Source organism: Sander lucioperca, chromosome 4 (assembly GCF_008315115.2).
Source record: "Sander lucioperca isolate FBNREF2018 chromosome 4, SLUC_FBN_1.2, whole genome shotgun sequence".
Taxonomy (NCBI): Eukaryota; Metazoa; Chordata; class Actinopteri; order Perciformes; family Percidae; genus Sander; species Sander lucioperca.
Window position 1 is genome coordinate 18,868,072 of NC_050176.1, and position 16,103 is coordinate 18,884,174.

The 16,103-nt window shown below is 41.2% G+C and overlaps 1 protein-coding gene across 23 annotated transcripts in view; it reads right to left on the reverse strand.

The window, feature by feature from the left end:
• cacna1ab (calcium channel, voltage-dependent, P/Q type, alpha 1A subunit, b) overlaps window positions 1–16,103 on the reverse strand; it is a 159,255-nt gene that overhangs the window by 87,331 nt on the left and 55,821 nt on the right. For all 23 annotated transcript variants that reach the window (XM_031288753.2, XM_031288750.2, XM_036000915.1 and 20 more), the window contains exons 4-6: window positions 3,961–4,052; window positions 3,361–3,513; window positions 2,382–2,569 (exon numbers count right to left, since the gene is read on the reverse strand). In XM_031288753.2, the coding sequence (XP_031144613.1) occupies window positions 2,382–2,569; window positions 3,361–3,513; window positions 3,961–4,052 (433 nt within the window). The remainder of the gene's footprint in view (window positions 1–2,381; window positions 2,570–3,360; window positions 3,514–3,960; window positions 4,053–16,103) is intronic.

Sequence of the window (16,103 nt, forward strand, 5' to 3'; positions counted from 1 at the left end):
TTTGCTTGCTGGCAGTCTTCTTACCTTTTAGAACAGCGTGAAAATTGCGCCTCCTATGTTTGTGTGGTCTTGTGTGTGTTCAGGACACAACTGAGGCTGGGACCCACACCTAAAAACATTGCTCCAAAAACTCCACAGAGTACCTTTAATAGTCACTCACTCCTCTAAATGATTGGAAAAATAGCCTATTTAATTATATAACTGTTTCAGTTTTCAGCTGTTGCAGTTTTAGGTAGTGCGTCTGTGTTTTGTGAACTATGATTGCCGAAATGCCTGACTTTATTTTTGGGGATTTGGTTTGAATTTGTATTATCAGCTCTCGCAAAAGAGATCTCAATCTTCAATCAAACTACTTGGTTAATACTTGTAGAAATACATCTAAATAACTGAAGGCACAATGATGGACTGATAGATGATGGCAACGTTATATCTAGAATCTTTATTTCTCACACACACAATCATACTTTAACCCATCCTAACTAATTTGGGATCAGCCATAGTCCAGCGGCCGGAGAACCTAAGTGCACTGGCAGGAGTTACCCAGCATGAATGTCTTTGTGATGGTAGGAAACCGGAGCACTGGGGAGAATATGCAAACTCCAATATGCGACAACATTGACTGACACTGTGTCACTAAACAAACTCAGAGAAATCAGGTTACTGGAGGATATTGTGTTTCTATTACCCGTTTAACACCTAAATGGAACAATCGTCTGATTATCATCTGCTGCTGTAGTGCTGTGTGCGTGTGTTAGATTTTATACTGCATGGTACAGTGCAAGCATTTCTCGTTCTCTATTAAACTTTCATTGGTTTCCCCCTGACTGCCCGTGTGAGTATGGAAGTCAGCCTCCATCCATCAGAAAAGATGTTAAATATAGAGCGAGACGGACCAGAATAGAGAGTGGAAGAGAAGGAGGCGGAGAGGGACGGAGAGCGACTCCGAAGGCAGGAAAAGGACAGATGAGAAGACGGATAGAGGAAGTGAGAGAACAGAGAATGATAAGGAGAGAAGGGGACGGAAAATGGCTTTCGGACAAATAAATGGTGTTTTGACTCAAATCTCACACTACTTTCTGCCTCATTTAGCTGAATGAAATTCAAGCCAATCACCAACCTCCACACCAACCTGCACCCACGAGTCCTTCAGGGTGTTAAAAAAACACATACAGTACAAACCTAATGCACATGACAGAGAACACAAAGAACGTGGACTTAATAGGTGTTCAACTGTGAGAAGAGTGACCAGATGGATGGTCGGTATGGATAGCATTACTAGCAGCAACCAATCTCTCTAATAGATTTGGTATTTTTGTAGATATAACATTATGTACGAGGCTGCATTCAGACCAACACTGAATCACAAAACAGCCTTCTCTTTTGTTTCGATGAGGCCACCGCTTTGGCACAGTGGGGTCCTGATGCACACTGTGCTTTTCGGCTGACAACAGCCTAATTCCTTTTCCCTACCTGGTTAGCCGAGTGCTTCTTCCAAAAAAAACTGTCTGTTCTTGATTTAAAGAGATGGAAATGGATGTATGTATAATGGGGTTAGTACAGGTAAGTCTGATGTATGGTAAGCATGGTAAACATTTCTGATCTAATCATAACACTGCTAAGCACATGCTTGCTCATCAGTTTGTTGCTAACAGTGGGCACTGTGTTTTTCGATAGTTATAAATTAAGCCTGTTTTTTTTATAGTAATACGTAAGTCAAGACAATTTTATACACAGCCTAGTCTGACTCACCAGATGTGCTATCTATTTTTGCAGAGGCACCGTTGCTACATCTGGGGCTTAGACGTACCCAAGAAGATTGTGAATGCTTTGAAGAAATACAAAGAACTCAGAACATTTTATTCCCTTATTCCAAAATGTTAACTCGTGCAGCCAGACTTTTCTCCAGTGCTGACACAGCGTTGTGGAGATAGGTCTGGCACTGTGAGACTATATTGCATTACTGTTGGTAATAAAATGTACTGTAAAGCTTCCTGGACAATGTCTGCTTTAGCTAGCTTGCTGCTTTCTATTGCGAACATGAGACTTAAAAGCAGGGTTAATAACTAACTCCAACAAACACTATTTTATATATTATTTGAAATGGTCACCCATTTACATGTGAAAATATGCTGGCTCTATACACGCTAAAAGTATTGTTTGTAGTATTGTAGTATTGTCTTGTGAGTTTGGTGATAGCAATTTCGGAGCTGTTTCATGTTAAACAAAAATGTATCTTACTCTTTAACAAGAGGTCTATCTCTGTAGGGATCCTTTCCATAATGTTGTCAGACACTTAGACTAACAATCTGAACCTGTCTGTGGCAAAAACAGCACTTTTCGTGGACTTCCGTCCACTTGGCTGACTGGACAGGTTAACTTACGTAGTAGAGCATGTCTGTCCATCCCTCCATGGTGATGCACTGGAAGACAGTGAGCACGGCGAACAGGATGTTGTCGAACTGGGTGATGCCGTAGTTGGGTCCAATCCAGTGATTATCGCACACCGTGCCGTTAGGACACAACCGGGACGGCAAATCTATGCCACATGGTAATGCGTCCACTACCTCTCCTGATCAAAGAGAGAAAGATTCACCATTACAATAAAGCAAGCCAACCTAAATTCTTTTTGGATCAGAAAGCAAACTTTTTAACAATCCTTATGTTGCCTATCCAAGAAGCTGGTAGTGCAGACAAACTTAGTTTAGACAGACATTTCTCACGGCGGATATTTTGACTCGTTGAACATAGGTTTATTTAACAACATTAAAAATGGATGCATTTGACATGGTTGTGCCAGTTCCAGGGCCCTGTATTTTGCATGGTGGCTCTATACACCATTTATACAGCAAACATGTTGACATACAGTACAGTACAGTTAGTCAGTAGGAAAAGAACAAGTGTCACCTTGTAAATTGGAAACAAATCGATTTGGGAAATCATTGGCGATACCCAGCCTTATCAAGGACCCTAAAACTGAAGCAGCTAAATGGAAATCAGCCATAATTATTTTCATTATTTACAGCCGTGCTTTTCCTACTGTGATATGTCAAATACCTTTTATAAAAAAGGCCAATGGCATGCATAAATGGGGCAGAGCCACTGTTAATGTTAATGTACTCCTCTGTTTTGCCTGCTATGGTAAGTCAAAAGTTCTGCTGTGAAAAAGGCTAGACTTTTGGACTTTAGTATCCAGTAAAAGCATAGTGTAGCAATGCATTTCAATATGGATAAAGCAACTAGAAATAACAGTGATAGCAAAAGACTTAAGTCTTAACTTAAGGATTTGTTTTAAAAACACAAAGGTTTGGCCATGTGTGACTTGCTTTATTTTACTACTGTGTGGCTGATTTGGTTTCTTACGTGTGACTTTGTCGTAGCAGGTACTGTGGAACTTTCCCATGTAGAACTCTAGGCCGATGATGGCGAACATAAGGATGGCCACGAACAACAGCAAGCCAATCTGCAGCAGGGGGATCATAGCCTTCATAATGGACTTGAGCACCACCTGCAGGCCTGGAGGACACAATCAGAGGAGGAACTTGTAGTATAATCAATCAACAATTCATCTGAATACCTGTATTAGATGCAGGCTGCATTTATAAGGCAAACGGGTATGTTATAGTGCACTGATATGAGGTAATTTGGTTTAAGCTATTGCGTTCAAATTGTTGAAGCAACTGTAACTGTAGTTCCTTATTGACTGGCTTGTTTCTACAAAGCAAGAACAAGGTGAAGAGCACTGTCAATTGTTACTCTGGTTTTACTAAATTGGTTTGTCAAATTTCTATTGACAGTTTGTCAAACATATGATAACCAGGACAGTGTAAAAAACAAAAGTTGGTATACAGTCGTATCAAACTCTTTACAATATAGGACAGAGACTGCAGTTCCTGTAGTTAAAGCACACAGGGCAGTGCCCACCCCAAGAAACACCAACAAACAAAGCAGCACTGCACTTACTGGGAATCCCAGACACCAGTTTCAGTGGTCGTAGCACTCTGACGGCTCGTAGTGTCCTCAGGTCAAGCTGAGACCCCACTGACGACAAAATACTGCAGAGAGATAACGAGAGAGAGAAAACATAGAGCAACATCACTTTAACAATCTTTCACAGTCATCTAATTTGCTAAAACATGCCTCGTCACACCCTGCGCCGCTAGAGTTGTAGCTGCGATATTATTGTCTAACACACTGTTTCAGCACAGAATGCCTAAACTACTGACACTGGCATGTTTAGTCTGCTGAGCAAAGTGTGTTCACATCAAAATCATTTGCTCAAACCAGATAGCCTTGTATAGTTTTCATCTTTGAGATTCACACCTGAAAAAAAGGACTGTACATAAGGGAGAAAAAAAACAATATAACAAATAAAATAATTATCCAATGAGAATCGACTGAGCCAGACAGATCCGTGTTGCACCATCAGACGAGTATTTAGCTGATGACATGACATAACTTGCTACCCGTCAAATGTTCCAGCTTTCTACAGTTCCATGTCAACTAAGCAAATTCCATCAGCTGCTAATTATGATTCATTATGATTACTATGGTTATGTGATGTGGTCAAAAGCTCCAGAACAACAGAAGGTGGACCTTGAGTGGAGATTGCTTTGTCAAATTCTCACATCTTGTGAACAACTACCATATTTAAATTGGTGTCATAACTGAGAAATTAAACTGATTCTGCAGCTCCATCGTCGTTCACTATGTGGTCAGTTAATGGCACATGAAAGCCACAAAATGTGGGTTACACCAATTTAAAATCAACTTTATAATTAAGGTTAAAATTGACAGTTACGACACTGTACATTGAGTCAGTGATTCAGTAACAGTGTGAAGGCGGGCGGCTCTTGCCACCACTGCCTCATTCCGCATCTTTGTCATGACTTGGCTTCAGAGACACGCCTCCTGCTCTGACCCCACTGTTTTATGTGTCTATGTGCGTGTGAGTGCATGTGTGCGTATGTGTAAAGCTCTGGTATAAAGTCAGCCAGAGACAAGGTTGGAAAATTCCATGCTGCGTCTCGTACGGGGGCGGAAGGCAGGGTCTGTCCAACACAAGAGGGGGAGGGGGGAAGTGCGGGGGCGTAGAGAGGGGGTGCTCTGAGGAGGAGGAGAGAGAGAAGCGAAGGGGAGGAGCACAATACACGGGCAGACTTTGGCCTTAAGTGAAGACATCATTAGCAGATAAAACAACCGTTGATAATAAAAAGTACATATATTTTCCGCAAAATCAATTCAGTGTGTTGGCAGCTCTTACATTCAATTTCAATTTAATTTATTGTCATTCAGCATGTTAGACACACGGAGAACGGAATTCGCTCTCAGGACCAGCAATATGACAGTGGCAGTAATTCATTAGCCTATGATTAAAAAAAAAAAGGTTTAAATATAGAATAAATAGGATAAGAAATACAATCAGTTACAACATACCGAATAATTGTATAAAAGTGACATCAGTTAATTGTAGGCAGCTACCAAAGTGATTTTGAGTGGTCACTTCATGTGCTTAGAAAAGAAATGAATATGTTTCTATGTCAGAATCATGTTTAGTGTCCATACATCTCCATTACAACTAACAATGTATTTATCCTGGAAAAAGATGGGTTTACTCAAATAAAATGGTGAGTAAACTGTAGATATGCAAACCCCCCCGATATGTGCATGCATGGACTTAGAGAAAAGTCAGAAGGCCAGGCACCATTTTCACCAAATTTGTAACATGCAAGCTATGATTTGCGGCATTTTCCTCTCACTCATGTTTCACTAATCATAATGAGTGCAGGTGCGAGATCCGCTAACGTGAAAATGCAAGTCAAACATGCACTGTAGCTTTCATTAAATTTGTGCTTGCAATCAACTCGCAAACTGTAATTTTTTAACCCTTAAGTTAATTTACAATTACGACAGAGGTGCACCTCACTGCTGTCACACAGAATACCTAAGATGGCAAACTGCACCTCTCGGCGTCTGTATGTGTTTGCAGAATGCCTTTTGTGCCTTAAGACTTAGAAAATCTGTCCCACAGAAAGCACATCTGTCCCTTAAAACAAGTTTACCTGATAAAGAACTGTGCAGTCGAACAATGAAAAATGAGAAAGCAGGAATAAATGCCATTTGACCACTTAACACTACACAAGACTACCAAAGGAAGAGAGAGAAGCTACAGTAAGAAAAGAATCAAGAAACAGAGATTCAAGTGATGTGAAAAAAAGGAAGAGGGGCAAAGAACGTGAAAAAGAATTGAGCTAGGCTAAATTTTCAACATTTGGCATCTCCTCCTCCCTCCATCCCTCTTTCTCTTCTATCCTCCGTTTTCATCCCCACCCTCCTCCTCCATCTCTCTCCAGGTTGGTTGCTAATTCCAGTAAGAGGTCATTTATTACCAGACACGGTACCGGCAGCCAAACCCCTCATTCCCTCAATGGCTTTTTAACTGCCACAGCTAAAGGCCATGTTGCAGACCTGAAAACACTGGACCTCAGCAAAAAAAGAAGCAAACAGCCTCAGGTCCAGTAAAGATCCAACAGGACACACAGATAGATTAGTCTGACATGGTCTCTGAGTAAATGAGCATCACAACAGGGTTATAACCAAATCTGCATGTGCTCTGCAGGTGTAATTTAATATTTAAGATCTATTTTTTTTTAATTCTCATACATTCTCATTTGTCTTCTCATACATTGCCAACATAGTGTAACTTTTTTGAGGCTTTACAGCTACATCTGATGTGCAGCATTTTAACTTCATAGTTTTTTTTTTTGCAAACCATGGCTTTTGTTATTTCATACATTTCTATTTTTGACTTTATCTTAAATATGTTTTATGGTTGATTATTTTCTGTATCTTGTTACTATTTGCTGTTCCAACTGCTCCATGTCCCATTGGGAACATTGAAGCATCAGATACATTTTCAGATTCAGAGATTTGGATTTATGCATGGGTGAGTAGATGGATGCAGCAAAAGAGCAAAGGATCTGTTTCGATATCTTGAATCTAAATTCAGACTTTTTCTGCCTTTCTGTCTCTCTGTCATTCATTTTCTCTCCTTTTGCTCTCCGTTTGTGTTTGGCCCTCTTTCGCTGCTTCTTTTTTTTCTCCCGCACATCTCATTCGAGAGCGAATGCAGAGCTTCAATATTCATCCGTGCGAGACGGCAACCACCCGCTTCTGCCAGACAACCCAAGCCTCCAGGATGCAGTCACCCCTGGCAACAGCTGAACCTGCCCACAGTGCACCGAGGTGGCCAGTAGAGGGAGCAGCGACTGTGCTGCCAGTTGTGATGGGGATGGAGGAGGAAAGAGGGAAACGGTGCAACAACAACAACGTGAGTGCAAAAGAGGAATGGGTAAGAGTTAAATGGAAGGAGAGGAAGAAAACAACAGAGTAGCAGAGGAAGAAAAAAATGGCAGGCCTAAGAGAAAGAGGCTAAGTAAGGATATGGAATGACTTATTATTATTGTTATGACTATTATCATTCTATTTTATAAATTTAATTCAATATTATCATGACCTTTGCTTTATTTTCCAGGAGTTTTCAGGGCATTAATCAAAGCTAATGCATCTACAAAGAAATTCTTGAAATGCCCAATTTTTGCCACGGTATCAGTAACCTTAAATAAACTGTATTATGATGAACATGATAAGGTTTTAAAGATTGTTTAAAGGGTGTAAAAGGTGACTGGATGTAATATCAACCCACCATGAAAATAAGGCAAGAAGAGCTGTCTCTCTCATAATGATGGCATTTGGTGGATGTTGAAGAAAAAATTTAGAAACTTTCAATACTACAAAGTAGGGAACAAAAAGATGTAATTTGGCTAATTATGGCAGCCATGCCAATTTTGGGCAAGGGAATGGACAAATATTTCCCCTCGTTATGATTGAATAATAAGCAGAAAGAGACAGAAATGGAAAGGCTAACAACTCAGCTAGCTTCATTATTGTTAGCATTCCTCCGTAGGTTACGTTGTTACCTCCAAAATAAGCTCTTTGTTTGAAATGTTGTACTTTTTCCAATTACTTTTAGTATGTTAATATTCTTTTACTACTTCTTTAGTGAGGGCTGTTTGACATTCAAACTGTTTATTAGCATCGTCTGCTAACGCTAACTGACATTGTAGCTAACATTAGCAGTTTAACATTGGTCTCCTCAGAAGATGAATACTGTCTCTGTGTAGTGTATGCATTATGATAAAAAAATACAGTAGGCTACATACTTGCCATACATATAACATCGTTATCATGTGAGAAAAAAAACACATACTTCTTTATTGTAGTATTTCCCTTCCTTTCCTTGCTACATTTTTTAGTTTAAATGCTAATTCTTGTCTTGAACTGCCTCCCACATTTTCCATCTTTTTACTCTGTTATCTAGCTAACGTTACGCTTCAACATATAACACTGTATGACCAAAACTGACTAAACCATTCCTTAAAATGATTCAATATTCTACTTACATATGGGAGATTTGTATTTATAACAGTAGAGATGAGAGTCCCTGATAAGATACAAACTGGGAGGGAAGACATGGAACATCCTTCGAGAGACAGAGGCTAAGAGAAAGAGTGAATAGATTGAAAGAGAGTGATAGCCCTGTGTCTCGAAAGTGTGAGATTCAACTGCCGAGCAAGAGAGAGAAACCCCGAAGAGAGAGCGAGACGGAGAGACTCCGTAGAGAAAGAGAGTTTTATCCGTGGAGGGAGAATGTGTTTGGACAGTGATGACAGAGGCTTTCACTCCTGAGAAACACCTTACAATCAACCTGTAAAGCGCGCACATACACAGACACACATACTGTGCTATAATACAGTATGCTAACGGTGTGCTCACGTTTCCTGTGTTGCAGGTGAACTCTTCTTTTTTAACTGTATCTTGCATGTCAATTAAGCGAGGTGTCTTAATAAATTAAAAGTAATGAATGAGGGGGAGATGAAGGATGTCACGTGGTGAAGTCGAGGTATGTTCTCGTCGAGTCCATCATTTTCTATATCAAGATGCCCCAGTCAGAGTGCATTATCACACTTATCCTTTGACCACCCATTGTTCCATCCACGTACAATGTAGAACTTTCACAGACTGCTCGTATTATAAAAAGCTACATGAATATGAACGAGTGATTTATGAATTGATAGCTTAGAAGCGCAACCGTTATCATGGTCATTTTAAAAACAACACACCCTCTCGTAAAAATAAAATGTGGTGTCTGCTATCATTCAAAGCAGTCTGGCAGTCTAAAAATGTCACAAATCCATGAAAACCTATTTTAAATCCATTTCCACCCATTTTCAAGTCTTTCTTTATTTTGAAAAAATAACTGATAGGTGTTGTAATTTATTGTGCTATAATATCAATGATTAGGCCCTTTTAAGATAACTTTTGATTGCTTGTAAAAGGTACACTAATTGACATTATCTCCCTTAAGCACACAACTTTCCTCTCAGTTTACAGTTGATATTAAAGTGCTCATATTATGCTCATTTTCAGGTTCATAATTGTATTTACAGGTTATATCAGAATAGGTTTATGTGGTTTAATTTTCTAAAAACACCATATTTTTGTTGTACTGCACATTGCTGCAGCTCCTCTTTTCACCCTGTATGTTGAGATCTCTTTTAGCTACAGAGTGAGGCATCTCACTTCTGTACAATCTTTGTTGGGAGTCGCACATGCGCAGTAACTAGGTAAGCAATGCTAAGCTAGTCAGTTGCACAATATGAGGGCGTGCCATGCTAGCAGCTAGGCGAGCATTATAACGTGTGTTACAAAATGACGCACGTTCATCACGGAAGTAAAGGCTGGACTACAATAGAGCTGTTTGGAGAAGGTAGTGAACAGTGTTTTCTGTTGGAGATGGTAAGTCCCTTTGGGGTGGACTTTGGGCTTTTTCACTTTGTAAACCTATAACGTGCACAAAAAAGATATATAACACAATAAAGGAAAGGGGAAAAGCCAAAAAGCACAATATGAGGACTTTAAGTAAATCAACTGTAAACTGTGAGTTCTAAAATATTAACACAGGAAATTTTTGCGAAACAGTCAAAAACTACCAGAAAGATCCAGAGACACTGACGTGTGTGATGTCCTGTCGTCTCTGTCTTTACAGAGGGACACCAATGTGATGATGATAATGATTGATGGCCCTGATGAGGAAGATCTCGGGGGTCACTCGCCACCTTCCCTTTGCCTGGTCTCTCCCCGTACATGGCATTGCCATGGCAACCGGCGATTCCTCTCTTCGCCAAGTCTCCACGGTTACCGACCTGTTCTCATTCATAAGCGTTGCCAGGGCAACGCAGCCCTGGCTCATTGATGGAATCTCGGCATTGCCGCAGCAACTGGGATCGGAAGTGGGTCTCCTAACGATTGATTTTCAACCCCTCCAAAGCCCTGCATCTCCCTCCCACCCACACACACACACTCAGACACACACACACACACACACACACACACACACACACACACACACACACACACACACACACTATCCTTAACTACCCCCCTCACACAACAGCAGCTCCTGTGGTGCAAGCATACAGTATGTACACATAAGCAGAACTTCCCTTGCATGCAGACACACACATACACTGACTAAACGAGCGCTACCTTTTACTGCATGCAAACACAGATACACTCTCATTAAACACATGTGTACGTGCTCCCTCTGCACAGAGAGTACGATCCGATGACAGTGACGAATGCAGCGCAGCCCAGGTAGTATGGATGACCCAATTTCTCTGCTGCTGCTGGTGTGTTGAACGCTAAAATTGTTATTTTACAACATGTACGAAGACACATAAATCACACATACACACACAACACATAAAATCAGATATAAGGGTCTAATTCTATATGTGTAGTCTTTTGGAAAATCCTTAACTAGTAATTTAGGGATGCTGTTTAACCAGGAACTTAACTTCAATTGATTTTGATTGGTCAAATTAATCAAGCCGAAATGCAGCCATCATTTCCAGTTAACTGATATTGAAAAAGCCATCAATGCGTTTAATACATTACATTTAGACTTACCTATAACTCAGAAGACAAGATCACAATACCCCCATTTTAGCACTTTTACACTAGCTACCTGTGTGGTTTTTTTTTGTTTTAAGATGTTCTATTCAACTTTAAGGGTTTTATTCCTGAATTGCTAATGCCTTGTTTTGCACACTTAGGCCGTCGGACAGAGCAATCCTGGCAGATCAGAGGTCCAAACAAGGACTTAAGTAATTTAATCTTTGTCATCAGCACTCTGAGGCTTTGAAACAACCTGCTTGATAGGCAAAACTACAAAAATATGACTCAATTTGTAATAAACCGGAGTGCAGTGCTACATAACCGAGGTCTCCATTTATGTTTTGACAGCTTGCGTAAACTGACACCAATTAACAGATGATGGGTCACAACCGGCATTGCCATTATATAAACATTAATGTTAGATGTGTAGTGGCTTATATGAGCTGATATTTACTGATAGTGATACTTCAAATTAAATTATGGCATAAGCTCAAATGTAACATGCATGTGCCTGAGTGTGTTGTATGCTATTACAGTGTGGCTTCTTTGGCAGAAATAGTAAAAACACACACTCACAGCATGCAAGAGACTGGGACAAGTTCCAGCCAGCAAGATGTGCATGAGCTGTGTGTGTGTGTGTGTGTGTGTGTGTGTGTGTCTGTGTGTGTGTGTGTATGTATGAGAGTATGTGCACATGGTTTATGTGTGTATTATGTGGAAATAGTGTGGGAGTGCCATGTGTCATCACAGTGTGAACTTGTGTCCCCTTAGTGTCTCCCGCTAAGCCCTCACCCACTCACCTCACACACGCACGCATGGACACCAACGATGTTCCAGTGTGACACGGTGCACAGTTAAGGAATTTGAACAATATGTTCCAACATAGAGTAAGAAAAAAAAAAATGGCATCATGCATGTCGAAAAAATATAGGGAAGGCTGGTTTCATCATCTCCATTATCAGGATTATTTAGATATGTGTGCAAGAAAAGTGCCAAATAAATACATGTAAAAAATAAATGTCCTAAGCTTATCCACAGACACGTATTGACTTGCTCTGGCAGTTAATTATTTGTTTGTGTTCTATAAATGCTACAGTAAAGGTATATCAGGCGGTGCTGGAAACATTCCCAGCATGCACGGAGCAGAATTTACAAATGCCCTTCAGTTAAACTCTAACGATATCACGAGATCATGCGAGAATCTCTGGATCACACGTCACACGAAAATCCATCTTGTCAGGTTGTCAAGTAATGTGTTTGTGTCCGAACAGCAGCAAACAAAACTAATTAGCAGCCTGTGAGGAGCTTCTGCCAGCTTCAGGCGTGGTTTAGGTGTGTACCGGCTGCGACTGTTTATTCGAACAACGGCGGACGTGATAGACAGATGGTTCATCCAATCACCTGCAAGGTTTTTTTTTTTTAAAAGTGCCAGCCCTTTTCCAAACAGTTTCCAATGATGGCTTCTCAGATTGTTCTGTGTTAACAGACCATAGGTGCGGGAAGTGGGGGTGCTGCAAATAATCTGTGACTTTTTAGAATTTGTCACATACTGTCGGAAAAGAAAGATTTTGCATAGTCTGTTACATTGTGGCACTCAGGCCTTTTTTTGGCCGTTATGCAGTTTATGAACACTTAATCTACTTCTGGCTTTAAAATAAACATACATTGTCATCTAGAAAACCGATCCTGGTGCTTCGAGCTCCTTGATTTTGATTATGTATGTATTGTTAATAATATATAATTTACATTGGTTGCACTATATAAATAACATTTTAGTTTATATGCACGCATTCACACAGATATTTAGATAGGCCTACTTTTTTCTTCGCTGGTTTGTGGAGTTTGCTGTGCAGTAGGCCCTATACTGGGATACAGTTTGTACACACCGTCAGCTCAGCTGTACTTCATTGACGGGAGGGGCGAGTGAGTTTTTAAAAGGAGACAGAGGTAGAGTGGTCTGCAGAATACAAAGCCTGTGTAACATAGTATCTTTAGACTCTACGTGGACCGTGGACCCCACCCCCAGCACCCCCTGCCGAAAAATATATTCCCGCGCCTCTGTAACAGACCGTCTAGCATGTCGGGTTAGTAAAACAGTTGTGCCATTCTGTCTTTTCGTACCGTACAGTAATAGTTTTCCAAATGTTCAGATGACTCAAATATTCAGATGAAACAGCCATACTTGCACTTCTCAAGCACAATAACTCAGTCATGGCCTATCAGCCCTCCATCTCCCACTTCACTCAGTGGTGCACAGAGAACCACCTACTCCTGAATGTCAGATCAACATTGAGACAGTTAAGATGGTGGAGAGCCTCGAGTACCTTGTAATCACCCTCGACAATAAACTCAGCTTTGATCATCACACTGCCGCCATCCATAGACGCTGCCAACGAAGCTTCTCCGCCATCCAGAAATGCAGTGCACTCCCAGTCACACCCCACCTTCTGCTCCTCCTGTACAGCCTCCTCTACTGTTCAGGAACAAAAATCATTGGTCTCGATACTCCCAACCTCTCAGACCTAACTGGCACTGCCATCACACGCAGAGCACTCACCATAGCACACGACCCAGGCCAATAATACTTAATGGACTCATGTTCTTGTGAATGTTTTGTGTGGCTTTGTGTTTTTTTTTGCAATTAAAGGTGGACAGCAGGCAAAAGCTCAACTCCACTGTTTTCTGCAGTCGTGTGGAAAACAGATACTCCTCTCAGTAGCTTCGCAGAAAATTGTCGTTACTTATACAGTATGTACATATTTGAGCACAATGCCTGGTCACATGCATTCATGTGAATGGTCCAGCTTGTGTATACTATAATGCATGCCCCGCCCCCCGCTGCGTATATTATGGATGTACTGGATAAGATGAATGTGTTCAGAAACAAATACAGCAGTGACAGAAGTAATACCAATCTTTTACTTAAAGGGTGTTTTTTTTTCCAACCTGGACCCTATTTTCCAATGCATTAACTTTACTTGCTTAGTTTTTCTCAATTCTTGGATGCCTAGAAGCGGCAGCGGGAAGATGCTCCACAACAAAAGTCATCTCTTCTTTCATCTCATCCCTCTCTCTCCCTCTCATTACACGTGTCTGAAACCCCATTGTCTCTATTGTTAAGGGGACCATAGTCTCGCATAGCCAGGCCTTCCTCCACAGCGCTGAGGAGGAAGGCCTGGCTCGTCCACACAGCATTCCAGCATGGGAGAAAAACGTGCTCTGGTTTATTGGCATTTCTTTAAAGCAATCACAACCACAGATGTGTTCAGTGTTCATATTTTTTTTTCAAAATTAATTTAAGAGAGACTGACGATTTTCACCCAGTTTTGTGTCACTATTGTTTTTGCTCTCAAAACCTCTCACACCCCTGCCCTACTCTCCCTCTGTCTCGCTCCTTCTGTTACGGGACATTAAGCAGCACTTTATGGCAGTTATGTCACCGCTGCCCCCTATCCTGCGCCACCAAGGTGGTACGCCCCAATCACTTTCTCTTATTGGGAGAGCCCATTTGCTAGGTGCAGAGGGGTGTCAGGAGAGAAATGGACAGTTGGGTTGAAATTGAAGGGGGATATTATAATGGCTCCATCAACTCAGGGGTTGGGAATCTTTTTTTCAACAGCTCATAGCATCAGACCTCTCCCTCTCATTTCATCAAATACAGAATTTTCGTTTTTTCCTTTCCATCCAAAGATCTCTCTTTATTGCTCATTTCCTTCCTTTTTTTTTCAGTTCTCTTTTCCGTCCCCTGGTTGCTGGAGCTTTCATTGGCAGAGGCAGGATGCAAGCACTCTCATTCTGACCACATTCTCCATCCTCAATCTCCCCTTCCTCTTCATTTTCTCGCACACACATTATTGCTGATCTCAGCAGAGTGCTAACACTCAGCTGATGGACTCTCTCCCTACCTCCACCCCCAACCACACTCCCTTATTTTCCCTTCATTCCTTTCTTCCTCCACCTTTCCTTCTCTCTCCCTCACTTAGTGCTCTTCTTTTCAATTGAATTCAATTGTATTGATAGTGTCAAATCACAACAGGAGTTATCTCAGAACACTTTACAGATAGAATAGGTCTAGACCACACTCTAATTTACAAAGCGCCAACAATCCCCCCCCCCCCCAAGAGCAAGCATTTGGTGTGACAGTGGCGAGAGAAAACGTCCTTTAAACCAGCAGAAACCTCGGACAGACCCTGGCTCTTGGTGGGCGGCCATCTGCCTCTGCCAGTTGGGACACAGAGACACTGATACAGATATACAGATATGGAGAAATATGATTCATAAAAATGATAGCAGTTGGCAAGATGAACAGTAGCAATTATCTTACTAATAAATATAATAGAACTATGACTAGAAATAATAGTAGTAGCAGTGGAGGAAAAAGGAAGGCGGTCTTTCGCCTTTCCTGCTCTCTCATCTACTGTATGTCTTTACTAGGGATGCACCGAATCCAGATTGTTGGGGTTCGGCCAAATACCGAATCCACTGGTTAAGATTCTGCCAAATCCGAAACCGAATACCGAATCCTACTCCCATCCTCAGTCCATTAACACAGTAAACATATTAATGAAGTAAACAACGTCCACAGCAGTGTATTTTTCATTTTATTTTATGTTAACTGTAAAAATCACCTGGTTAACACAAGTTTTTAGCTGTGACTGTCCTTCCTTTGCCTACCTGAAGTTGCTGCATTTTGGCTGCTGTCTGTAGATTCCTTCATGCTCCTTCCCTCAACTCATATTCTTTCAGATGTTTCATACGCAAATGTTTTAACAGCGGTGATGTTGTGTATTGTTTAGGCTCTTTGCCACCACGAGACAAATCGACATTGCAAACACGTAGCTCGACTTGAATGGCCTTCTTTTGACTGAAAGTGCTGCCAAACAGCATTTTTTCTGCTCACGAGTTCCATTTTCACTTTCTCACAGCCTACTGCATTGAGCGGTCCATCTACGTAAACACCTTCCCGTAATCAACGGCGATGTCATTACGTCGACCAGCGTAGTGCGCGTAGTGCAAGCGTAGGGTTCAGTTCGGTGGAAAAAAATCCTAAGGTTTGGCAGAAACCAAACCCCGTCAAAAAGCCCAAT